General features: G+C 50.5%; 1 protein-coding gene across 6 annotated transcripts; it reads left to right on the forward strand.

Annotated features, from left to right (window-relative positions):
• The first annotated feature begins 4,880 nt into the window (after window positions 1–4,880).
• On the forward strand, window positions 4,881–22,403 carry CCM2L (CCM2 like scaffold protein). 6 transcript variants are annotated; one of them, XM_073792859.1, is made up of 11 exons: window positions 4,881–4,980; window positions 7,272–7,439; window positions 9,591–9,674; window positions 9,767–9,950; window positions 10,817–11,280; window positions 14,626–14,761; window positions 16,433–16,496; window positions 18,858–18,987; window positions 19,283–19,335; window positions 19,524–19,662; window positions 20,521–20,658. In XM_073792859.1, exons 1-10 carry the CDS (start codon window positions 4,888–4,890, stop codon window positions 19,624–19,626), a joined length of 1,479 nt encoding a protein of 492 aa, XP_073648960.1. In that variant the 5' UTR covers window positions 4,881–4,887; the 3' UTR covers window positions 19,627–19,662; window positions 20,521–20,658. The 6 variants fall into 6 exon arrangements, with proteins under 6 accessions (XP_073648960.1, XP_019806477.2, XP_073648955.1 ...); XM_073792855.1 differs by lacking the exon at window positions 19,283–19,335 and adding an exon at window positions 6,641–6,832 and having other exon boundaries at window positions 4,925–4,980; window positions 20,521–22,403; XM_019950918.3 differs by lacking the exon at window positions 19,283–19,335 and having other exon boundaries at window positions 20,521–22,403.
• The last annotated feature ends 4,296 nt before the right edge of the window (window positions 22,404–26,699 follow it).

Here is a 26,699-nt window from a genome sequence, read left to right on the forward strand (position 1 = left end):
TCTTAGTTAATGGTTTTAGTGCTTTTCGAAGTATGGGAAGATGCAAGAATTCAGGTGCATAAAACATTTCTCCTGAAAATATATAACTATCTGAAGGTCTGTTCTGCCAGTTCTCCCAGAGCACAGAGTGCCTCATTCCTGATCTCCCTTCAGGGTGTGTTAAAGGTCAGTGACTGCAGTGGCCAATGACTCAATTCTTGTAGAGCCAGATGGCTGGTGACATTCTTTAGTAGGCAAGATGCTGACTTTTCACAACCTGGACCCAAAATACCTCTTAATTCTCACCTCCAACATCACCCCACCTAGACCTCATAGCTTCTCCAAACCACCATCTTCCTGTTTCTGTGAGGTTCTTCTGGTTGCCACCCAATGCCCTTTCTCTCCATTCTCTCATGCAGGTAGAGCCCCATTTCCTAGGAGCCCCCAGCCCAAGTGCTCAGGGAATGTAGCCCCTACCTGGCCTTAGGAGGCAAGACAATAGTTCTCAAAGTGTGGTCCCCAGAGCAGCATCACCAGGAAATTTGTTAGAAATGCTGATTCTCAGAGCCCACCCCAGACCTACTGAATCAGCCATTGTGTGGGTGGGGAGCACCATGTTTTTATAAGCCTTCACGCAGATTCTGAGGCACACCCAAGTTTGAGAACCATTGGTCCAAGATAATTCCCCTGACTGAGGATTGGTGGGGGCAGGGCCATGTGACCCAATTCTGTGAGGCAGAGACTGCTATATGTCCCCCAGTATCCATGCCCCCCCTTTTTCTATAAAGGAATTATTAGCTGGGCACATGGCCACTCAGAATAGAAGACTATTTCCCAGCCTCCTCTGCAATTAGGCGTTTCCATGGAAACAAGTTCCGGCCAATGGGATATGAGCGGTAGAACTTTGTGCTGCTTCCAGGTCATCCCTTTAGAGGGAGGAGCTGTGCTCTCCTCTGGCTCAGTTTACCCTTCCTACCGGCTTGACTGCAGCTGTGTCGAAAGCCAACTTGAAGTTGAAAGCAAAACCCTAGCCTGGTGGAGCAGCGAGACGGGAAGCCCCTAGGTCCTGGACACATGGAGCTGCTGTACCTGCCCTGGACTTGCTTATGTGATGGAAGAGATCAACTTCTATCACGTTTAAGCCACTGTTATTTGGATCTTTGTTAGAGCTGAAATATATCCTGGCTAATACATCTGACCCCTAGATCCCTAAGGGAAGTCTCTTGAAGAATCTCTGGGAAAGGTTTTCCTTCTCGATAAAAAGACACATAAGAAGGGGAAACCCTTGGCCTTATCAAGGGTTGATAGCATCAAAACCAGAATAATGATGAGTAGTATCAGGTCTGTATTGGTCCTACAACTGCTACAGCCCTCTTGCCAGCTGTGTTAGTTTGCTAGGGCTCCCATAACAAAATACCACAGACTGGGTGACTTAACAGAAATCCATTTTTTCACCGTTCCGGAGGCTAGAAGTCCAAGACCAAGGTGTCAGCAGGACTGGTTTCTTCTGAGGCTCTCTCCTTGGCTTGCCGATGGCAGCATTCTCACTATGTCCTTACATGGCCTTTCCTCTGTGTGTGTGCGCCCCTGGTGTCTATGTGTTCAAATTTCCTCTTCTTATAAGGACACCGATCAAGTTAGATTAGAACCCACACTATGGCCTCATTTTAACTTAATCACCTCTTTAAAGGTCTTCTCTCCCCAACAGCCACATTCTGAGGTACTGGGTGTGCGGGCTTCAACATATAAATTTTGGGGGGCGGGGGGGACACAATTCAGCCTATAACACCAGCAAACCAGAAGATGTAAGGAACTTGATGCCATTTTTGAGCTGCTCAATTAACCAGCCCTAAAATCACTTACCATTGGGCTTTGTCTTGAGAGATAATAAATTTCCCTTATGTCTAAGTCACTTTTGATCGGATAGTCTATTCTTGGTAGCCAAAAGTGTCGCATCTCATGCAATGAGTGTTCACGCTGTTCCCTCTGCCCGGAGTGACCTTCCTGTCCATACGCCCTTCAAAGCCTGGCTTGAATGCCACAGGCTTGGTGAATGGCTCCTGATTCTACCTTCCCCAAACAAGTCGCTTGCCTTGTATCAGAGTTCTTTGCCTGTGTGTCTTTCTCTCTCACCAGTTTAGGGGTCAGCATATGCACTGTACACCAGCTGCCACATTCCCCACCCAGCCACCATCCCATGGCAATCCCTTTTTCATTGGGAGTAGATCTGGTTTTTCTAATCAGCACTCCAGGGCAGCCCCTCCAATCAACTGGAGGTGGCTCAAAAGACGTGAATCCTATTTGCCACAACTGTTAAGTCTTGAGGACATGGACTTTGTTTTACTCACCTCTTTTTTGATTCACAAGCAACTTTGTTAATAAGTGTTACCACTGTATGCTTCTGATCCCACTTAATCCCTGCAGCAGCCTTCTGAGGCAAGCACCATCATTATCCTGCTTTTGACACACGAGACTCTGGGACTCCAAGAGAAACTACTGGTTCAAGGTCATACACATGTGAACCTAGGTCCACCTGTCTCCGCCCATTTCCACTGACGTACTAGCCAATTGATCTGTTCATGGCCCTGGGGTGTGCACTGCAGGGAACACAGGGATAGTTTGCTCTTTCTAGTGGCATTCAGAACACTTCTTGTCCTGTTTGAGATTCCCAGCAGTTCAGTGATGTTTGGAGTTATTCCAGGAATAATAGACATTCCCATTTTACAGATAGGGAAACTGAGGCTCAGAGAGAAGAAAAGGCTTGCAAAGGTCAGTCATGGGGGACTTCCCTTGGAGGTCCAGCGGTTAAGACTTCACCTTCCAATGCGGTGGGTGCAGGTTCAATCCTTGGTCACAGAGCTAAAATCCCACATGCCTCGTGGCCAAAAAATCAAAAAAACATAAAACGGAAGCGATATTGTAACAAATTCAAAAAGACTTTTAAAATGGTCCACATCAGGAAAATCTTTAAAAAAATAAAAAGTCAGTCTTGGAGGTGCCAAAGCAAGAGACCACCTTTCATTCCCTGCTGCCACTCTAAGGGTGGGAGTTCAGGACCTGCTCAGGGGTTAACTGGGAGTTTGATGTCTGGGGCAGTCAGGGATTGGGTCAGGCCTCTTCCTGTTGGCCGGCGGGGGCGCTGAGGGAGACCTCACTTCCTGCTGTTGGGAGGTGACTGGCAGGATGTAGGGGAGCAGGTGGGGGTGGCTGTATGAGCTAGCACTAAGCAGCCTGGGCCATTTCCCCACCCCCAAAAGAGGGAGGGAGGGGAAGAGGGAAGGCTGGTGTCTGGGAGCCTCTGTCGGCTCTCACACCCAGAGGCAGTGGGGAGCTCTGACCCTCGCTCCCACCGGCACTAACCTGGAACACCCAGGCTTTTAGAAAAAACTCAAAACAGTCCTATGCATTGGCCCCTGCACTTCATAATTTCCAACTGCCTTCTTATGCACGGCCTGATGTCTTTCCTGCCATGTCTCTGACTGCAGGACAGGGTTTGGGGGATTATTGTTCCCGTTGGAAAGATGAGGAAACTGAGGCCCAGGGAGCTTACAATAAGCAACCTCCCTGGATCATACAGCAAATCAGTTCCGGGACTTAGGTCTCCAGAACCCAGGGGTCATGGCAAGGTCAGAAGGGGTCAGTCAGAACCTTTCCAGCTATCCTGGGTGGGCCACACAGAGGGCATAGGCCCTAGAGGAAAGGAACCAGGCTTCAGATCAGAGCCAGACCCAGCAGATATCCCAGGTCCTCCTCTCATTCACTGTGTCCCCTCATTGGGTCAGCCTCTGCAATTGAGCCTGTTTTAAAAATCTGTATAACAGGGCTTCCCTGGTGGCGCAGTGGTTGAGAGTCCGCCTGCCGATGCAGGGGATAAGGGTTCGTGCCCCGGTCCGGGAAGATCCCACGTGCCGCGGAGCGGCTGGGCCCGTGAGCCATGGCCGCTGAGCCTGCGCGTCCGGAGCCTGTGCTCCGCAACGGGAGAGGCCACAGCAGTGAGAGGCCCGCGTACCACAAAAAAAAAAAAAAAAAAAGAAAGAAAAAAATCTGTATAACAATGGTACCCCAATATTGTGAAGAATAAGTGAGATGAAATAAGTAAAGTGCTCAGTCCAGAACCACAAAGGGAACCTTGCCTAATATTATTCTCTCAAGAGACAGTAAAACAGCCCAGGACACACAGACACACAGGTAAATAGTTAATATTTACTGAGTACCTCACATGTGCCAAGAGCCTTTCTAAGTGCATTTAATTCTTACAAGGTCACAAGGCTGGTATTATGCCCATTGTACAGATGGGGAAATGGAGGCACAAGAGGTTACAGACCCAAGGTCATAACCCTAGTAAGTGACAAAGCCAGGATTCAAACTCAAACAGCCTGTCTCTAAAGCCCATGCATACCACCTCCCTTAATAGTAATGATTAAATTTTAAAATCATTACTTGCTCAGACACAATATTCCATAGTTTATGAAGCATTTTCCCACCCACTTCCATTTATTTCTCACCACACCAGCCCAGAGAGGAAGGCAATGTTTACTCCTAATTTATAAAGGGGAGGGGGAAACTGAGGCTGTGAAAGGGGGAACTATCCTGTCTTGCCAAGGTCACACAGCAAGGTCGGTGGCAGAAGAGGGGGTGGTATCTGGGACTTTCCGACTCCAAATTCAGGGGACCATTCCCAGCCTTACTCAACTCCCAAGCCCCCTAAATAGCAAGCCTGCTGGAGGCCTTGGGGGCTTTCTCCCCAGGCCAGTTGCTCTGGCTGGGCTTCCACTGTTCAGCTGGAAGGTCCCAAGGCTGCGTCCTCCACCCACCCCACACCCCACCGCTCACTATCAGATGGGAGGGGCAGGAACTCTGGGACTGGTGGAGTTTCCGACCAGGCAGGAAAAAGAACAAAGGAACTGCATGGGGGGAGAAGGTGGAGGGGGGTGGCCAGGAGGGTGGCAGGAGTGGAGGGGACACTTCACCATGGAATATGAAGTCAAGAAAGGGAAAAAGGTAGGTGGGAGGTTGGAAGGGGTACGCGGTAGAGAGATGTCCCCGGAGTCGGAGAAGTGGGAAGCCTGGGGGGAGGAGGGGGGTGATGGGCAGTGAGTGGCGTCAGGAGAGCCTTTCTTCTTATTGGGAAAGACCTTCCTCCCCACCCTTGGGCAGCCAGACATTTGGACTCAAAATTCCCTAACCCGTCTCCCTGCTCTCAGTGGCCTGTGCCATCCCAGGAATGGACAGACGGACGGGCACCTTCCAGGAAAATCCAGCCAGTCAGATTAGTTTGGGAGATATTCTCAACCTGCTTCCCTGGTGTTCCTGGGGGTTCCCTCCTGCAGCTTCTCAGACCAAGGGACAGATAGAGAGCCACCCAACAAACCCATTCCCCTGCTCCCTGCCTCCCCAGACAGAAGGACCTCAGCCAGGGCAATTCTGTGCTATGAGGCTGCCTATCCAGGCTCGAGACACCTGCTTGCTCCCCCCCCGCTGGGTTCCAACTGAGCCTGCCCCCTCCCTGTCTTTATACAGGGCCCAGTTCTGCTCCAAAGGCCTCAGCCTGGGGGTCATTCCCCCCACCCCTAGACCTTTACCCCTTCCTGACTCTCAGATATTTTCTAGTCTGGTTCTCTGGGCATCACACCTGTTTCTCTTTGTGGTCCAGGGAGCCTCTGGGATTCCAACTCCTACCCCCACCCCCACTGAGCCCTCTTCCCCCAGGAAACCTAGATCCAGCTGTTTGAAAAGACTCCCACATGAACTGTGGGGGCTCCGAAGGGAGACAAGACATAGGTGCTTGTTCTCTCTTGGTTCATTCCTTCTATAGATATTTAGTCAGCACCTATTATGTGCCAGGCACTGTGCCTGGCGCTGGTGATGATGCACTTGGTGAGCAAAGTCAGACAAGGTCCCTGCTCCCTCCCTGAAGCTCACATTCTAGTGAGGGAGACAACTATTAATTTTTTTAAAAAAACAATGTAAAACTGTACAAAAGTCTCCATACACAGTGCTGGGTGACAGAATATTAAGGGACCCAGCCCTAGACTGGTCAGTTTGAGCTGAGATCTGATGGGTGGAAGGAAAGAGGACAGGGAAGAGTGTTTCTGGCAGAGGAACAGCATGTGCAAAGCTCCATGGTAGGAAGGAATGTAGCAAATAGGAAGAACTGAAAGATGGCCCTATAGCTGGAGGGCAGGAGTTAGGGGCAGTGTGGGGTGAGATGAGGCTGGAGAAGTGGGCAGGGGTGGACCACTGAGGGCCACAGACAAAGCATTCACCTCCCCACTCCACTCACATATACACACATGCTCCCATATACAGGATAAAGTCCTGGCTCCACAGCCGGCATTCGAGCCCTCTATGACTTGTTCATCTCGTCATTCAGCCACAGCTACAACACACCTTCTCCAGTCTCGCGCCCGCCCTTGCAGCCCCCAGTGTTTTGCACATGCTCTGCCCTCTGCTTGGGGTGCTCGTTCCCACATCGCTTGTTCTCATTTCTCAGAGCTTCCACGTACTTCATCCAGGCTCCGTGATACTGATTTTAAAACTTGAGCTGGGCCTGCAGCAGAATCACCTGGAGCGCTTGTTAATACACAGATCATTGGGTCTCATCCCAGGTTCTGATCCAATAGGTTTGAGATGGAGCGCAAGAATGTAGATTTCTCTTCAGTTCACAGGCGATGCTGCTGCTACTGCTGGTGGAGACCCAGGAACCACACACTGAGAACCACTGCTCTAGAGCAGTGCTCACACTTTCCTGGGAGTTTAAATTCTGTTGGGATGGGCTGGGGTCCTGAAATTTGCTCCTTTAACCTTGATCCAGGCCATTTTTATGCAGGTGCCCACTGGATTAAACTTCAAGGTACCTGTTAACCATTTCTAATATTTAGGAAAGCACAGAAAATAGCTTAAATACCTATGCACCCACCACTCAGCCACACTGAATGTTAATATTTTTCTGTACTTGCCCCAGCCTGGGTGGGGGTTCCTTAAGCCTCAGCCTGGGCCTGCACATGGCTTCTACCCTCACCTGCATGTTTAGAATGGAAGGTTTGGAGCCAGACTGCCCAAGGTGAACTATTGGTTCTACCGCTACTAGCTGGTGACCTTATTAGCTAGCTGCCTCTCTGAGGCTGTTTCTCCACCTACTAAATGGGAATCATAGAGCTACCCTCTCTGCAGAGTTTTTGTAAGAATTAAATTAGGTAATGTAAGTAAAAGGCTGCACATGAAAGTGCTGAATATGATCAAGTCAGTTGCTGTTATTACTGTTCTTACCCCCACGCCCCCGCCTCTCCCAGGGCTTCGTGTCCCCCATCCGGAGGCTGGTGTTCCCGAAGGCTGGGCGCCGGGCAGCCTTTCGAAGCAGTGTGAGCCGCCGGCCCCTGCATTCGATGCCCCTTTATCCCCCCGACTACCTCATCGACCCCCAGATTCTGCTGTGTGACTATCTGGAGAAAGAGGTCAAGGTACTTTCGGGATGAGCAGGAGGGGTGGGAAGAAGCTTGAGATAAGGGGCTGGGGGGAAAGTTTTCCTCAGCCCTCTTAGGTTACCTGGCTGGATCTGAAAATTAAACTGAACAAAGATTAACAGGAGAAAAGCACACACATTTTATTAAATTTTCACATGGACATGAGAGCCTTCAGAAGAGAATGGAAGACCCTGAGAAGTGACCAGAGCAGGAAGTTTTTATACTTTTTGACAAAGAAACAATAAATCTGTGAAGAATGGACAAGGCCAGAGGGGTTTGGAGGGGGTTGGTAAATGGTGAAAGAGGAACAAGGTTTGTTTATACAGACTTCTCGGCCCTCAATTCCCTGTCCCTGGTGATAAGGATGTCTCCCTTCCTACTGGTACCCTGAAAGGAGGCTACCCTTCACCAGGGAGATTTATCGCCTGCTTTCAGGGAAGATGGGTGAGGTGGGGGAAGTTAGAGTGACCTTCCTGCTTCTGCCGTTTTCTCATACTCCTTCAGCTTAAGATATTCAGTGTGCCAAGACGCCATATTTTAGGGAAGCATGTTCTGGATCCCATCAGGAAAGACCTTACCTCTCCCCCACACCAACCCCTGACCACACAGGGGAGGCTCAGGGGAAAGAGGCCTGGGTTCAAGGCAGCCTTGCCCCTGAATTATGCTGGGGACCCTCAACAAGTGACCTCCACCTGTTCAGCCTCAGTGTTGCCATCTCAACATGGGGCTCAAAGCCTACCCCAAGGGGAGAGCAGATGGGAGGGTGCTCTGTGCACCAAAAAGCCGGACCGTCCTGTGAGATTTTACTGCAGTGACGTTGCTGCTACTTGGACAGTGTCCAGCTTAAAGGAAGCCAGTTCTGCAGGCCACATGGACTTAGGCCAACTCAGGGGCTTTACTTCTATTTTATGAACACCATGAAGGAGCAGTGGAGAATCCTCGCTACCCAATAAAGACTGATATGGGGGTAGGAGTGTCAGATTTAGTAAAAACAGGCACCCAGTTAAGTTTGAATTTTGGTGGGGGGAGGGATAAATTAGAGTTTGGGATTAACAGATACACACTACTATATATAAACTAGATAAACAACAAGGACCTATTGTATAACACAGGGAACTATATTCAATATCTTATAATAATCTATAATGGAAAAGAATCTGAAAAAGAATATGTATTTGAATCACTTTGCTATATACCTGAAACTAACACTGTAAATCAGTTATATTTCAACAAAAAAAATTTTTTTAATTTGAATTTCAGATAGGCGATGAGTACTTTTTTAGTTTTGATATTAGTTGTTTATGTGAAAACCAAGTTTAACTGGCATCTTGTATTTTACCTGGCAGCCCTATATGAAGAGAAAAGCTAGCAAACAAATCCACTTAAAAAATTGGGAACTGAAATTTCATAGAGAATAAAAAGAAAAGAAATGGTATGATTGGTAGAATCACCTAGAAGAATAAAACTAAAAATATTTTAAAAAGTTAATTCTTATATTAAATAACATTTAAGTGTGATAACATTAAGCTATAACTAAGAATGAATGAAGAATTAATTTACTATTAATTTAATTTAGGGCATCATTTTTCTGACAAAATTATATACTAATTGGATACAACATTCTTCCCTTTCCATTTGACTTTTGCAACAAGATCATGAAGAGGGCCAGTGACCTGCACAGTCAGCTGACACTGGTGCTTGGGGTGCACAGAGCCACTCAGGCCAAGCAGGAAATTCAAGCTATTCTAATGACTTTTGTTTCTGCCATAGCTAAATAACTATGTGCTCATAAAATAAGCTTATTTTAGCAAAAATAAGCTAGCAGTGAGAGTATGGACTCTGGTGTGTGGAGTCCAGTTCTGCCCTTTTTAGCTCTATAATATTGGGCAGGTTATTTGGCTTTGCTGTGCCTTAGTTTTCTCATCCTTAAAGCGATGATGAATGAGTGCATAAAACTCTCAGGACTATGCCTGGCTCCTACAATGGCTTTAATAACAGTTATTATCAGGCTATTATTATTAATTCAGATATTTTTATCTCAGTCTACCCGCACTGTGTCAGTGAGGAGGTCAGGGTCCTCCAAGGCTTCAGGGAGACCTCTCTCTGCCCTTTTCCCACCACCCCCGCCCCCACCCCATTTCCATCCAGTTCCTGGGCCACCTCACCTGGGTCACCTCCTCACTGAACCCCTCCAGCCGCGACGAGCTCCTGCAGCTGCTGGACACGGCCAGGGTGAGGCTCCGGGAGAGGGGAGGGCAGGGTCTGGTCCCCTACCTCTCCCACCCGAGGCCCCCGGGACTCAGGAGATCCGACCCACCCCGCAGCAGCTGAAGGAGCTGCCGCTGAAGACCACGGCGGAGCAGGACAGCATCCTGAGCCTGTCGGCCCGCTGCCTGCTGCTCACCTGGCGCGACAACGAGGAGCTCATCTTGCGTATCCCCACGCACGAGATCGCCGCTGCCTCCTACCTGCAGGACGACGCGCTGCACCTGCTGGTGCTTAAGACCGGTACGGCAGGCGGGGCCTGGCAGGGGCGGGGCGGGGGAGGTGAAGGAGTGGAGAAAGGGCCAACACCTAGTCTTGGGCATGGGCGTGACCTGGGGCAGGGGCGGGGCCTGAGGCTGGATAAGTGGGTGATGGAAAGACCTGACCAAACTACCCTGAGACTAGGGACAGGACATGGCTGTTTGCGAGAAGAGGAAGCCCAAGGTTGAGGCTTGAAGGAGGGGCGGCCTGACCCACCATCTTCGAAACGGTGGAGAAGCCAGAATCCTGAGGCCTGAAGTTAAAGGGCGTGATGAAGGGTAGCAAGGCTCTGAGGCTAGGAGGGAACCTGCGGCAGAGGCGGAGTCTCATCTAGTGGAAGGGCCGTACGCTGGGGAGGCGGAGCTTGCGGCTGGGGTATCTTGGTGGGAGATGTCAGACCCTGCCATACTAGGGGCGGGGCCTGAGGCCAGGGGAGGGGTTGAAGGAAAGCCGGAAGCCAAGGAGGTGTTCCTGAAACCCGGGACAAGGTCCGAGTTAAGGGTAAAGAAGGAGGGGACAGCCTGACCACTACTCTCAGACCAGACGGCAGCGTCTGGGAGGCAAGGGGCGTCGGAATGAGGTAGGGCGGGTGGGAACTGGCAAACCCAGGGGTGGAGCCTGAGGGTGGGGGCGGGACCCAAAAGTAAGGACCCGTAGTGGGGCGGGGTCCGGCCTCCCGACTTTGAAGCCAGGGGTGGAGCTTGAGGGTGGGGGCGGGGCCAGACACGGCTGGACCCCTTCTCCCCCCAACCACCACCGCAGCGGCGGGGTCAGGACACCCAGCTGGCCTCGGGAGAGGGCTCTCAGCCCAGATCGCCTGCTTCTGACGGCCACCCGGCCTTTCCTAGGTCTGGGCGTGGACCCGGTGCCAGCCGGAGTAGACGCCAGCCCCGGCGGCGCGGGGCGCGACCCGGGCCCGCCCGGGGCGGCGCCCGAGAAGCGGCGGGTGGGCGCCACGGAGCGGCGCCACACCATCTGCAGCCTTGACTGGCGGATGGCGTGGGGCGGGAGCGCGGGCGCCGAGGCCCGGGCCGGGGGCGGCGGCGGCGGCAGCCTGGAGCGCCAGCGCGCCGGGGCGCGGGCGTCGGGCAGCTGGGAGCGGCGGCAGACTTTCAGCGGCAGCTGGGAGCGGCGACACGGCGGCGGCGGCGGCGGCGGCGCCGCGGGCAAGCCGGGCGGCAGCTGGGAGCGGAGGCAGGCGGGAGGCGGCGGCAGCTGGGAGCGGCGCCACCCGGGCCCCAACCCGCTCGACCCGCAGGACCCCAGCCCCGACGCCTACTGCAACCTGGTCATCCTGGCTGTGGCCAACAGGGTGAGCCCGAGGGCATCCCGCGCCCCTGCGCCCTGCCTCCCCGGCGCGTTTTCACACTCCCCACACACATACCAAGTTCCTGGAGTCTACCCCAGCCCCTTTTCTTTTCCCTCCTTCGGCCCTACTGCCCAGAACTTCGGAACTGTGTGCCCATTGACGCCAAAAGGCTTTTACTCCAGCCCCAGGACACCTCCCCCTTGCTCTCCCAATGGGATGAAAGCTCAAAATGGCCCAGACTTGATCTAACCCCTCATCCAGCCCTGCTCCTTCTCCAAAGTCGTCAATGTCCACACTACCACAGTAACAATAATGAGGACAGTAATCACCAGCACGAATTCAGTGCCGACCTGTGCCAGACAGGAAACCAGCATTAAGTCATTTCATTCTCACAGTAACCCCTGGAGGCAAATATTACCACCATCCCCATTCTATAGAGAAGGAAACAGACCCAGAGGCTAAGCAACTTGTGCAAGGTCACACAGGAAGCAGGTGGTGATTTCAGCATTGGGACCCAGAAGTTCAGAGCCTGTACTCTTGGTAACAATGGCCATCACCCAAGGCAGAAGACTTCTGGCCATTCTTGCCCCCCCCCATCCTCCACATTCACCCTTGCTTTTATTCATTTGACCATGTTCATTGAGCGCCAGCTTGTGCTAGGCATTGGGCTAGGTGCCATGGATACAGAGATGAACAAAGAAATATTTAGTGCCCTCCCTTAGGGAGCTCACCATCTAGCAGACACCTCCAAACCCTGAGCCTTGTAAGCTGTGTCTCTGGCCCAGGGCCCTGAACTCCCTCTCTATATAAACCCCACATGGTGAACAAAACAGACACGGTGCCTCTCTAAGAGAGGTGGATAGTAAGTGGTAAACTCAGGCTCTGGTGCTGACTTGAAACAATTTCTCACTTGGTGTGCAGCTCTGCACATGCTCCTGGTTTTCCTACCTCCCTGGCTGCTCCTTCTCAAGAGCTGGCGCCTCCTCTTCTCACCAGTCTCTTGAGGTTGGACTGTCCCAGGCTTAGTCCTTGATTCTCTTTCTCCTTTATCTACACTCATTTCTACGTGGCCTTCTCTAGTGAGAACTCCCCCAAATGTTACCTCCCACCAAATCTCCATGGCTGTGTCTCCACTCAGCCTCTCCGTTCAAAGGTCTAACGACCAGAGCTGAGCGCCTAGTCTTCTCCCCAGACCTGCTCCTCCCTTGCTCTCCCTGTCTTGATGAATGGCAGCTCTGTCCTTCCATTGCTCAGACCAAAACCCTGCAGCACTCCTTGGCTCCTGTCTCTCACACAACCCATATCCACTCTGTCAACAAATCCTGTTGGCCCTATTTCTAAAATATAACCAAAGTGCATCTACTTCTCCCCACGCTCCATTGTCCCCCACTTCCCAGGTCCATGCTCCATCTTCTCCCATCTGGGTCATTCACTCACCCCTCACTGGTTTGGCCATTGCTCAGAATCTGTTCCCCCACACGGTCAGAGCAGTCCTGTTAACACAGAAGTCACATTGTGTCACTGCTCAAAACCTTTCAGTGGCTCCCCAGTTCACTCAGAGTAAAATCTAGTGTCCTTACAACTGTTTATAAGGCCATCTACCTTATAATGGTGGCCTAGCCACCATCCTCATTTCCTCTCTAGCCTCATCTCAAGACATCTGTGCATTCCGGATGGTTCACTCTGGTATCCCTGGCCCCCAGGGCAGTGCCTGGCACATGATAGGTGCTCAATAAATATACTGAATAGATGGATTAGTGGGTACTATGTTACTATACCTTGTGATGGGGACCAAGTAGAAAAGCAGGTTGCAATGATAATGAGGGACGAGATCCATTTTCCAGAGGGAAAGTGAGTTTGTGCCTTTTAAACTGAAATGTGTAAGAGAGAAGGAAGCAGCAGGGCAAAGAGTCAAGAAAGCAAATTCCAGGGGGCTTCCCTGGTGGCGCAGAGGTTGAGAGTCCACCTGCCGATGCAGGGGGACACAGGTTTGTGCCCCGGTCTGGGAAGATCCCACATGCCGCAGAGCGGCTGGTCCTGTGAGCCATGGCTGCTGGGCCTGCGCGTCCGGAGCCTGTGCTCCACAACGGGAGAGGCCACAGTAGTGAGGGGCTCGCGTACAGCAAAAAAAAAAAAAAAGAAAGAAAAGAAAGCAAATTCCAGGCAGAGGGAACAGTGTACCCTGTTTATCCCACTGGGCTGTGAGGGCTTTAGGCCTCATCGAATTCACCTCTGAGACTCCACAGCCTGGCCCAGTGCTTGCCACACAGTGGGACTAAATAATAATTTGTGGAATGAGTAAATAAATAAGGGTTGTTTTCTAGGAGTAACTGAGCCTCTGGCCTCCAATCTGAGGCATCATGGTCCCAAGGAGGGTACAGGAGTTAGAGTCAAAAAACCTGGGTGCCAATATTAACCAAAGCCATGAGCCTGCTGTGTGAGCCTGGGCAAGTCACTTAACCACTCTAAGCCTCCATGTCTTTCATTATAAAATAAGGATGCCCTCTTCCCTGTCCATTTGGTAGAGCTATTATAAGGGTCAATCCTGGTTTAATGATAATTTCACTCCCTCATCCCAAAATGCCTGTCCTGGGTCACATTTTAATTTACTCCCTGGACTGGCTTTTTTAGAAGCACAATATAAGAAGTGGCTTCATGAAGTTGGTCTCTTCATTAGTTGTTGTCTTTCCGTGTCTCTTGCTTAAAGACTTAAAGAGGTAAATCAAAGAGGCAAATTCCTCTTCATATTTGCGATCTCAAAAAAGTTGCACCCAAGAACTTAAATGCCTTCCTTCTATCAGGGACTGAAGTTTATGTGTTCATCCTGCTTCCATTTTTGCCTTGGGTGCCAGGAAGCTCATATCTAAATATGGCATAATAACTATGTTGAGCAGTAGTAACTCTGCTGAGCCTAACATTTTCATACAGTTAATTCTTCCTTTCCTCTTACTAGGCATTAGGAGACCTGGGCTCTAGTCCTGGCTAATCACTTTACGTCTCTGGGCTTCAGCTTCCTACGTGTAAATTAAACTAAATTAGGGCTTATTTTAGATAAGCTTCAGGAGGCCCCATAATTCTCCCAGAAATTTAGGGTGCATGTGTGCATTTTTCAGGGCAGAAGAGTTACATTTGTCACTGGATTCTGTAAAGGCCAGTGAGTGGCTATTTCTATAAAGGCCACCCAGAACGTGGCCATATAATTTTGATGAAAAATGTCCTCAAAATCAATTTAAAGGCTCCCATAGTTGTGTGTGTGCCCTTGTGCGCCTCCTCACACTGCGTTTTTAGGAAGCAGGGGCATCCTGGTCCCTGGAGAAGGCCTGAGCTCTGTCCTCCTCTCTGGGCCAGGATGCTGCAGAGGAGTCCTGCGCCCTCATCTGTCAGGTCTTCCAGATCATCTACGGGGACCAAAGCATCGAGTGTGTGGACCGGGCCGGCTACCACTACACGTCCACGCCCGAACGGCCGTGGCTCTGCAGCCGCAGTGAGTACTCCAACTCCTGGTGGCCCCTCCTGTGAAACGTCCTGAAAGGCCAGAGGAGGGGGGATATCCCAGGACTGGGGCCAATGAAAGCCCTTAGGGGTCCTGACCTCTACAGCAATTACAGCATACCCCCGATATGTCGCTAAAATAAAATGTCAAATTTCATAATGACCTCAAACGTAGTTTCAGAACGAGACCCTCAGAGCTGAACTCTCTCTCCCTTTTGTTTTTTGGTGTCCCCACTTTGCCAAAACCTAAGCACATGCATTGTAAGTTTACTGAGCCATCTAGTCCCACTAGGACTCTAGGTCAACACCAAGATTTCCAGACTGGTCCTTGAATGCCATCAACGGCTGGAATGAGAATGAGACCAATAGCGGTATTCGTTGGTCACCAACTATGTGCCAAGCATAGGGCCGATGTACCAAATCTCATTTAATCCTCATAACAACCTTGTGTGTCCTGTTTGCCACTGTATCCCTTGTGCCTAACACAGGACCAGGGACGGATGCTCAAGGCATATTTTCTGAATGGATGAAAGAATGCTCTGAGGCCTTATGAATACAATTTTTACAGATGAGGACATTAAGGCTCAGAGTAGTCAATAAATATCTCAGGGTCACACAGCTGGTGAATGGCAGAGTCAGGATTCAAACCCAGGTGCATCTGATTCTAAAGCTTCCTGCAACAGCCTCACTCCCCATGCTGCCTTCAGGGCCATTAAGTGAACTTCCTCAGCCACAGCCCCCTGAGCGTGGTCCCTGTTTGCGTAGCTCAGGCAACGGGGAGCCAGCTCTTTCCTTCTGGAGGCACTCACATCTGTGGGAACTGTGGTTATTGAGAATTTGGGAAAGTTCATTGACTCTCCCAGGGATGATGGACAAATAAATGAGATAACAACAGATATTTCAACAAATTCATTCATTCAACAAGTATTTCTTGAACACCTGTCTGTGGGATCCTGCTAATCACCAGGATGTACTGGCGAGTAAAGCCAGATGTGGCCCTCCCTCTGAGGCGTGCAGTGCTGAGGTAGGCCGACAGTAATTAAATAGTTGCACAGATAAAATGTAACCACACACTGTGTTATAAGAATGTATAATGAGGAACCAGCGGGGCCTGGAAAGTCAGGGGAGTGTCCTGAGGAAGTGACACTAAGTGAGCCACGATGGGCAGGGGGAGGCCAGTAGCTGGATTCACTGAGATGACAGGGGCAGGTACAGAGCAAGTTCTCTGTACCTGGTGCTCCGTTCTCCTCATGATTTTGAGCTCCTTGCCCTCAAAGTTCTTTTTTCTCTCTCTCAAACATACACAGTTTACAAAGCGCTACCTCGCCTGTTCCCTGGCTTGCTCTCCCCAAGGCCCCCCTGAGGTAGGCAGGAAGGTGGTATTGTCCCAACCTTGGGGAAGTTGAGTGCCGGGAGAGGAGAAGTGCGTTGCCCAAGGTTGGCTGTGTGTTGCCGGTGGGGGCAGGAATCACGGTCAGAAACTTCCAGTGGCTGCCCATTTCACTCAGAGTGAAAATTAACACCCGTACAGTTACTAACAAGGCCATTCGTGCTCCGGCCACCATCCTTACTCCAGGGTGGGGCTGAGCTTGGGGCCTCAGGGAGCCAGAGATGTTGGTCCCTGCTTTGCCGCCTCTGACCGCCCTCTGTCTGCTGCCCCCAGGTGACAGCTGCCGCACGGATGGGACTTACGCCTATGACGCCGACTTCAGCTGCTGCAGCTCCTTGTGGGTACCGTCCTTCTCAGGGACCCCACTCTGGTCCCCTCTGTCCCTGCACAAACAGGGTTGCTCATCTAGGCATTCTTGAGCCCCTATGGGCAAGAGAGGGTGGGAGAAAGTGACTCCACCTTGATTTGTGCTGAGATGCTAGGCCCCGAGGGTGCGGGTAACCTGAACTTCCCAGGCTCTGGTGAGCTTATAGGATCTGAACCCCTGAGAGACAGACAGGGCAGCCAGAACTCAGAACTACGTCCACACGGGCCTGCGGCTCTTTCCCAGTCATCCAGACACAGTGGCCTGCAGAGGCCAAAATCACAGCTAATGCCAAAAAGTCATTTTGGCTCTATGGAATAGAGAATCCTAAAAAAGAGTAGCTTTAAAAAGGATAAAGCTTCCCCCCCCCCCACCCCCGCCCGCCTGTCTCTTACATAAGATAGACAAGGAGTCTATGGCCTTACGGTCATTAAGGGCTAGGGCTTATCTTTTCCTCCCTCTCTAACACTTGCTTCCATCCTCAAGGTCACCTCATGGGCCCAGATAGTGGCTATAGTTCCAGCCATCACAGCAGCATATGAGGAATCTCTTTAAAGAAAGAGCTGTGCTAGAATTCCTACCTGACTTCTGCTTACATCTCATTGGCCAGAACTTGGTCTCATGGCCAGAACTAGCTGTAAGCAAGTCTGGAAAATGTAGGTTTTTTTAAAAAAAAAAAATCTCATTTGGGAATGTTGTCCAGGGTTCTATTTAGGGTGACTGACCACCCCAGTTTGCCCAGGATTTAGGGGTTCCCCAAAACATGGAAGTTTCAGTACTGTAACCAGGAAAGTCCCAGGAAAACTGGGACAAGTTGGTCACCTTAGTTCTGTTACTAAGGCCTTTGGCTTTCTGTTATTAAGGCTGACAGGGGACAGCCTCTGCCAGTGATATAGGCCTTACTTCCCCCTGCCCCCCTTTTCAGCGGCAATATACTTGCTTAAGACTGTGCACTCTTAGGCCAGTCCTTAAACAACCTGCTAGAGAGATGACAGTCATGACAATGACTAACTTTAGAACTTGCTGTCTGCCAAGTGCTATTCTATAATGCACTTCGTTTTTAAAATCTACATAGCAACATTACAGTAGATACTGTTTATTTACTGCCTAGTCCATGACTCTAAGTACTGTACAAATACTAACTCCTCTGTTTCTTACAATGACACCAATTTTTATCATACCATTTTACAGATAGAGAAACTGAAGAATAGAGAAGTTAAGTAACTTGACCCAAGGTCAAGCAGCTAGTAAGTTGTAGGCCTGCGATTTGAACCCAGACAGGCTGGCTCCAGAGTCCACACTAAGCTTACACTGCTTCTCTGGAGGTAATCATTGAAGATGGTTCTGGAACAATGTAGAGACCAGGAGGCAGGAGCCCAATGTTGACTTTTATTTAAGCAATATTTATTGAGTACCTACCATGTGCCAGGCACTGTGCTCTGTGCTAGGGATACAGTGGGGAGCCAGACAAGGACGAGGCCTGTGCTTGGCACATAGTAGGTACTCAGCAAACAGAGAAAACCAGGTCCCTGCTCTTGCATGGTTTACAAGGTAGCACAGGAGACAATGAAATCATTATTTAGTAATAATAAGCGTCAACAGTAAAAAACACTCAAGAGAAGCTCAGAGTGCTGAGAGAGAGGCTGTGGAAACCCTACCTCATCTGGGGAGTCAGGAGGGCCTCTCCGAGGTGATGACACTTGAACTGAGACATGACAAATAAAAGGGGGAAGAGCGCTCCAGGTACAGGGAACAGCAAGTGCAAGGATGCTGAAGCGGGATCCACTTGGCATGTTTGAGGAGCAGCCAGGAGGCCACTATGGCTGCAGCAGAGGGTGTGAAGGACAGAGTGGTTAGAGAGGAGATCTGGTGGGGGCATCGGAAAGGCCTTCATTTCATGGGTAGGCTTACAGACTATGTGACCACATTTGACAGAGGGTCTAACCCATTCTAGAGGGATCAGGGAAAACTTTCCTGAGGAGGTGACATTTAAGATCCAATGGTGAGGAAGAGTTAGCTGAGCAAAAGACAGGGAAGGGGAGGCACTCCAGGCAGAGGGAACAGCATGTGCAAAGGCCCAGAGGTGAGGAGGTACTTGGAGTATTAGAAGAAAAGACAGAAGGCAGGGTGACCTGAGCACAAACAGCAAGGGGGAGACGAGGCTTGAGAGGTGGTGCGTGGCCAGATCATATGGGGCCTCGAAGGCCAAAATGGTGTATAGGATGAGGCCCCAGGCCCAGAGCACTGGTGGCTGCACCCTCCCACCTTCAGCCTACCACATGGAGAGGAGCTGGAGGGAGGCGAGTGAGGGCCCTTCCCCCCCTGTCTCTGCAGCAATGGCTCCCAGGACACATTTGAAGCCTGTTACAGCGGCACGTCCACACCCTCTTTCCATGGCTCCCACTGCAGCGGCAGCGACCACAGCAGCCTGGGCCTCGAGCAGTTGCAGGATTACATGGTCACGGTGAGCTGGGGCAGGCAGTGCGAACAGCATAAGCAAGGGCCTGGAGAACACATGGGGTATTTCAGGCATCATGAATAATCCTGGACGTAACTGAAGCATAAGACCTCAGCGGTCAGGGCAGGGCATGAGGTTAGGAGAGCAAACGGAGTCAGCTGTGAAAGGCTTTAAGTAATGTCAACTAGCACTGAGTGTCGACTTTATACCAGGCACTGTTCTGAGCACCTTTAATGCATCATTTCTTTCCATCCTTTCAACAACCCAAGAAGGAAATGCCTTCATTATCCTCACATTGCAGATGAAGAAAGCGAGGGTTAAGGAGATTGTCACCTACCCACGATCACAGAGCTGGTCAGTGAAGGGGCCAGGATTTGAAATCGGGCAGCTTGAGTCCACATCCCATTCTTAGATGCAGCCCAAGGCCGGGTTTTCACGGGAGGGCTGGGCTGGATACACCCTTAGCGAGGGCTCTGGGTCTTTTAGGCAGGGGTTGGGTGGGGGTTGCTCTTGGGATTAATCTCGAATGGTGTCCCTGACAGTTGCGGAGTAAGCTGGGGCCCCCTGAGATCCAGCAGTTTGCCCTGCTGCTGCGGGACTACCGTCTGGGGCTGCCCATCCAGGACTATTGCGCAGGCCTGCTGAAGCTCTACGGAGACCGGCGCAAGTTCCTCCTGCTTGGTGAGCCCCCTGCCCAGGCTGGGAGTGTTTACTCTTTATCCCTTGGCCTCCCATAAAGCCGACATCATGAGATCCATGAGGCAAACAGGGAAACCAAAGTGCAGAGAGGGGAAGAGACTTGTCTGCAGTCAGAGCCGGGAGAGAGAGCACAGGTGTAACCATTTCACCTTCACAGCAAAGCTGGGAGAGGATATGATTCTTTCCATTTTACTCCATGAGGAATCTGAGGCTCAGAGAGGCTAAGGAACTCTTCCAAGGTCACAGAGCTAGTAAGGAGGGCTAGTGATAACAGCAACAGGAACGATAATCTTAATAAGCTAACATGTATTGGGCAGTTACCGTGTGTAGTGGCAAGGATCATCTCATTGAACGCCCTCAGTTCCGGGAAGTTGAAACTATGATTTGCCCTCATTTTGCAGATAAGAAAACTGAGGCTTAGAGAAGCAAAGTACATAAATAAGTCACAAAGCTAATAAGTAGTGACAGAAGTAAAACGGAAGCCAAATGGGGCACTCAGTGTGTGTTAAGTACCTTATTTAATCCTCACAGCCCTACCGAGAGAACAGGTGTAATTATCTCCCTTTTACAGGGGAGGAAAGTAAGGCTCAGAGTAATTATTGGAGGAGTGTTACACAACTCATAAATGGGAATGTAATAATAATAATGATAACAATAATAAGCTAACATGTAGTGAGCATTTATTGTTACTCTCTGGCTCAGAGAGTCAGGAATTGTGCAAGGTCACACAGCCGGCGAGCGGCAGGGTGGGGATTTGCACTCCGCTCCCCAGAGAAGGTGATTCCTCCGTGGGAGGGGAAGGCTTGACCCCAAGGAATCACCCTGCCCCTCGGCCTGCAGGGATGCGGCCCTTCATTCCGGACCAGGACATCGGCTACTTCGAGGGCTTCCTGGAGGGCGTGGGCATCCGCGAGGGCGGCATCCTCACCGACAGCTTCGGCCGCATCAAACGCAGCATGAGCTCCACGTCGGCGTCAGCCGTGCGCAGCTACGACGGCGCGGCCCAGCGGCCCGAGGCGCAGGCCTTCCACCGGCTGCTGGCTGACATCACGCACGACATCGAGGCGCTGGCCCCAGACGACGACGACGAAAGCACTGACGAGGAGGCCCAGGGCTCCCCGAGCGGGGTCGACGCGGCCGAGGACAACTACCTGTAGCCTGTGCCGCCGCCCATGCGGAGGGCGGGGAAGGGGGTGGCCCCAAGACCCCGCTCCTGAGTCTCACTCGCCGTTGCCTGTGGGACCCCATCCCCAGACCTCCTCCTCAAACCCCCAACCGGGGCTCCACCCTCCCGGGGTCTCTGTCCCTACTCCCGGGGCTCCGGTTCCTGCAGTACCGAGAATGTCCTGCAGGGGGCGGGATCCTAACCGGGACTTGGCAGCCCCTTGGCCGGCTGGGGTGGACTGCGAACTTCTTTGTCCCGCTAGCCCCGCGGGTTCGGCTTCTGGACTCTCCTTCCTCCTCGAGACTCCGCAGCTTTCTGGAGACCAAGGGAGGAATGAAGAGTGGGCTCCACCTGCTGGCCGGTTGAGAAAATAATTCTCAGAGCCCAAAGACCTCTGTTCCTCTTATTTTACAGTTTGAGAAACATGTTTGAGAGAAGGGACTTGAGGGATTCCCCTTAGATATTACCTCAAACTGACCATACTAAATGGTGTGGAGGGTATTTTTAAAGCTCTAAGAGACAGGGTCTCCCCTTCGCAGGTGGAATTAGATCGTTAGTGTGGAATAGAGGACTGACAGTCAACCCAGAGGTGGACGATTTGGGTCCCAGTCCTGGCCCTAAGGCTCTGAACAGGTTGCTTGTTCAGATCTTGCATTTGGAGCCAGACAGGCTAGGCCTCCTGTCTGGTAGCAGTTCTAGCTTCTCTGCATCTCCATTTCCTCTTCTGACCAGGAAGTCGGCCCCACCCACCTCACAGGGGCGTCATAGGGATGACTGAAGGTCAAGACCTCAGTGCTGGGTCTAGCACGTGATAAGCGCTCAATAAATGCTGTTCCCTTCCACATCGAACACTTTCTGACTCAGTTTACCTGTCTTTACCTGTGTGCAACGGGACAGGAACTGAGGTGGAGGTGAGAAGACCCTCAGGGAGCTCACAGTTTGGGAGGAGGAAATAGGAATTGCCCCTCACAGCTCTATTACAGCCTGGCTCTGTGCTCGAGGCCCAAATGAAAAGTACCCAAGATTCCGCAGACAAGCCGTCGCATCTGGGGTAGTCAAAGAAGTCTGAAGACAGGGTTGGAGGGGAGGAGAAGTCAGCATAAGGACAGGACTCAGCACAGCCTCAGTAAAGGCTCAGAGGCTGAAAGAAAGAAGCCCTGAGAAGAGGCAAGAGAATTGCATAGAAGAGCTAAAATTTATTTGTAGAACTTTACATGGCCTTCCATGGCCAGACACAGGGCACTTACCGTGAGGTAGGTACTATTATCACCATTGTTAAAATTATATCATTATTATTATTAGGGCTTCAGATCCAGAGAGTTTCATGAGTTATACTCAGTTCGTGGCAAATGACCATCCCATCATAAATGATCCATGAAAGACCCTTCTGATGTCTTACTTTGTTTTATATTCCCCGAACTCCATCCATACATCCCCACAATCCTTCCCCTCCCTACAATAGGCACCCACCCCTATGTGTTGATATATATCCCTGGACATAAAATGTACAATGTCTTCTGTGTGTGTGTTTATATTACGTAAATGGTATTGTATAAGGTTCTCATTCTGTTGTTTCCTTTTTCACACCCTAATATGTTTTTAAGATCTACTTATGTTGGGACTTCCCTGGTGGTGCAGCGGTTAAGAATCTGCCTGCCAATGCAGGGGACACGGGTTTGAGCCTTGGTCCGGGAAGCTCCCACAAGCCATGGAGCAACTAAGCCTGGGCGCCACAACTACTGAGCCTGCACTCTAGAGCCTGCGAGCCACAACCACTGAAGCCCGCGTGCCTAAAGCCTGTGCTCCACAACAAGAGAAGCCACCGCAATGAGAGGCCCGAGCACCATGACGAAGAGTAGCCCCCACTCGCCACAACTAGAGAAAGCCCTCGCGCAGCAACAAAGACCCAACGCAGCCAAAAATAAATAAATTTATTTTTTTAAAAAAAGATCTACTCATGTTGCTGTGTAAAAACCTAAATTATTACATCTAACCACTGCAAAATATTCCAAGCTGAGCATCCACTGTTTTATCTATCCATTCCCCCAGTGATGGACACTCAGGTTGCTTCCAGTTCCCTCTTACCATAAACCACACCGTGATGAACATCTTTGTGCATGACCCTTATGGGGCTGTGTGAAAATTTCTTTGAGCTCTATATCCAAGAGTAGAATTACTAGATCATACAGCATCTCTGTTTTAATTTTCACTGAAATCTGCTAGGATGGCTCCACTAGTAGCGTGTGAGGGATGTTTTCTCCCCACATTTTCAGCAACTTTTACATTATCTGACTTTGTAACTTTTGCCTACTTTGGGTGTAAGATGACATCTCGTTGTTTTAACTTGCGTTTCTCTGTCAATCCTGAGATTCAGAACCTCCTATACTTGTCAGGGATTTAGGCTTCCCCTTCAGTGAATTGTCTGTCCATATCTTTTCTCCATTATCTCCTGGATTTCCTGTTTTTTCTTGTTGATTTGTAGGAGTAGCTTATAAATTTTAGATGTCAATCTCTTTTTGGATATTGTTGTTACAAGGATCTTCTCCTAGAGCATTGCCCATCTGTTATTTATGGCAGTGGTTCTCCAACTTCAGCATTTATCAGAATCTCCTGATCCCCACTCCAGAGTTTCTGACTCAACAGAACAGAGGTGGGACCTAAGAGCTTGCGTTTTTGGTTTTGTTTGTTTTTAGCACTTGTGGTTTTTTTAAAAAATAAATTTGTGTATCTATTTATTTTTGGCTGCATTGGGTCCTCGTTGCTGAACACAGACTTTCTCTAGTTGGGTCGAGGAGGGGCTACTCTTCATTGTGGTGCGCGGGCTTCTCATTGGGCTGGCTTGTCTTTGTTGCAGAGCACGGCCTCTAGGCGCGCTGGCTTCAGTAATTGTGGCTCACGGGCTCTAGAGCGCAGGCTCAGTAGTTGTGGCGCACAGGCTTAGTTGCTCCATGGCATGTGGAATCTTCTCGGACCAGGGCTCAAACCCGTGTCCCCTGCATTGGCAGGTGGATTCTTAACCACTGCGCCACCAGGGAAGTCCCAGCACTTGTGTTTTTAACAAGTACTCTGGTGATGCTGATGGTTCAGGGACCACACGTTGAGAACCATTCGTCTGTGGTGCCTTCCTCTGAACAAATTTTCCACTGGACAAATCCTTAATTATGATGTTTTCAAATTTATTTATTCTCATTTTATGGATGAAGGAACTGGACCTCAAGGAGGTGAAGTGAATGACCCAAGGTCACACAGTGAACTGGGAATTGGACCCATATCTGGCTAACCCCAGAACCCAGGCTCCTACCTGCTCTGCTATCCTCTCTACCAGTCTTTGGGATATAATGACTGCAGGCTGAGGCATTTGAACCCGAGGCTGTGGGGTGCCCTAGTAAGTGCCTGAGTGAGGCAGCCATGAGGGAGAAATCTGTTGATGAGGGGCAGAGGCCAAAGAGATGGGGTCCCTCTCAAAGGGCTGAGGGCTTTGCAAGAGGATCAAGCTTGGAAATTGCCCACAGTCCTAGCCTGGACACTGTGACAGGGCTGCTGAGAGGCACTGGGAAAGCTCTTACCCCACAGCTCCAAGGATGGAGCAATTTCCCGCACACCCCGAGGAAGTCCACACACACCCCGGAACTACCTTCTTACCAAACCCATGCAACCCCTTGGTTTCTGAGGTCCAAAGGGCCCTGACTGGGGTGACCCGGGCTCTAAGCATGCGGACTCTGGCCACACTTCCTGCTATAGCACTCAGAGACCCTGCCAGGATCACTTCCCATCGTGGTTCAGTTCCTGGCACTGCAAGACGGGAAACGCCCCTGGGGGTGAATAGTTGATTCCCAAAGACCTGTAGGGGTGGCATAATGATGGAACTCCCCCACCAGCAGGATCGCATGGGGACAGTCTCGACCCATTGACAAGTGGTGGGTAGTGAAAATGTCTCCAGCTGCCCCTTACACTGAAGCCCCTCCCATTTGGGGGCCCGGGAGACTCCTAGCAATCCTTCACAACCGCGTGTTGGGGAGGAGTCCTGGGGCCACTGCCATTCAGTCACTGTCATTTAGAGATCACCCACTGTGTGCCAGGGGTTGTGCTAGACAGTAGAAAGAGATACAGAATAATCCCTGCCCACTGCGGGGGTTCCTAGCCTGATGGTCCCCAAATTATCACAGCACAAAATTCTCAACTGTAAAATCAAAGAGTGTGAAACCGGCTCTTTCTGGGGAAGCTGGAAAAAGCTTCTCGGAGGAGGTGACGTATGAGTGAGACCTTGAAGGACGAGCAAGATTTTTGGCAGGTTGACAATAGCAGGGAGAGCCCTTTGGGGGGCCCAGCATGAGCACAGGCAGGGGAGCCGGAAGGAGCGTGGCACAGTCCGAGACACTTAAGCGCTCTGGCTCCAGGGTCAGACTGAGTGGTTTTCAGTCCCAACTCTGTCATCTGCTAGTTGGGTGACCTTGGGGTCACCCAAGGGGTAAATGTCTCTGTGGGTCTTCGTTTCCTCATCTATCACATGAGGTAATAAGAGCATTGCCCTCGTAGGTCTCATAGATTGTTGTGAGACTTAAACAAGATAATCCGTGTAAAAGTACATCTAGGAAGTGCTCAGTCAATGTGACCATTATTTTTTCTGGAGGAGCATGGGGTGTGTGAGGTGAGGGGCAGGACTCGTAGGAGAGGAAACCAGAGAAGTGGGCAGACTGAGAAGGCCCTGAAGGGGCAGGCTGGGAAGTACAGGCAGTGGGGAGCGAGCTAATGGGCTTACATTTTCTTGAAGTGAATCTAGCTGCTTGGAGGGGAGTCAAGAGAAGCCTGGGCACTGGGGGACTTGGGGGGCTGTGGACACAAGGACCAGAGGAGAGATGCTAAGACCTGACTCAGAGGAAGGAAGAGGACAGGGCAGTTTCAAAGAGGGAGGGAGGGGAAGAGGGCTCCCTCCGGGCTCAGAAACAGCAACCTCTCACATCCTTTGATTAGATTCATTCATTCATTCTTCATCTCACAACTATTTATTTAGCACTTGAAATGGCCTCATGGAGCTTACATTCTAAGGAGTTTATATTACTATTAAATAATGTTACATGGGAATTCCCTGGTGGTCCATTGGTTAGGACTCTGCACTTTCACTGCCAAGAGCCTGGGTTCAATCCCTGATCGGGGAACTGAGTGAGATCCCACAAGCCGTGAGGCCAAAAAAATTTTTTTAATTAAAAAAATAAATAAATAAACAAATAATGTTCCAGATGCAGTAACCACCCACTCAAGGCCCAAATGATGAGAAACTGACAGCCCTATTTGTGTGTCTTCCCCTTTCTGACTTGTCTATCCACAGACATTCCAGATGAAGGGCAAAAGGTCTTAGAGCCAGGCCAGCCTGTCTTGCCTACCTCCTGCACTGGGGAGCTTGCTGTCTTCTGAGGCAGCCCTTTCCACCTAGTGTGAGAGCTAACAACTGCCTCCTTGCCCACCCCTCCTCCCCCAACCCCAGCACCAGATCCTAGCATCACCTTTTAGAACTCTACATGGCACGGCTGCCCCCTTAGCCCTTAGGCAGCCCTGCAGTGATGCACAGAAAATGATGTGACCTGTAGAAACTTCTCATCTCTGTCTAAAAGCAACTTTTTTCAAAACATTATTTTTGAAGCTTATCGTGCAGACAGTGCCCTTGATGTGTAAAGAGAACATTCAAATAAATAATAAGGACCCACAGCCCAATAGAAAAATAGGCAAATTATTTATTCAGTTCACAGAAAAGAAAATACAATTGGTTCTGAAACATGTGACAAGATGTTCAACCTCACTCTAATAAGAGAAATTAAAACTACATTGAGAAACCATTTTTCAGTTACTAGATTGGCAA

Source organism: Tursiops truncatus, chromosome 15 (assembly GCF_011762595.2).
Source record: "Tursiops truncatus isolate mTurTru1 chromosome 15, mTurTru1.mat.Y, whole genome shotgun sequence".
Lineage (NCBI taxonomy): Eukaryota > Metazoa > Chordata > Mammalia > Artiodactyla > Delphinidae > Tursiops > Tursiops truncatus.

Coding starts and splice junctions, on each gene's coding strand:
- CCM2L (XM_019950918.3), top strand. CDS start 4,888: ATGGGGGGAGAAGGTGGAGGGGGGTGGCCAGGAGGGTGGCAGGAGTGG. Junction 4,981..7,271: donor AAGTCAAGAAAGGGAAAAAG/GTAGGTGGGAGG, acceptor CGCCTCTCCCAG/GGCTTCGTGTCCCCCATCCG. Junction 18,988..19,523: donor TGCAGGATTACATGGTCACG/GTGAGCTGGGGC, acceptor TGTCCCTGACAG/TTGCGGAGTAAGCTGGGGCC.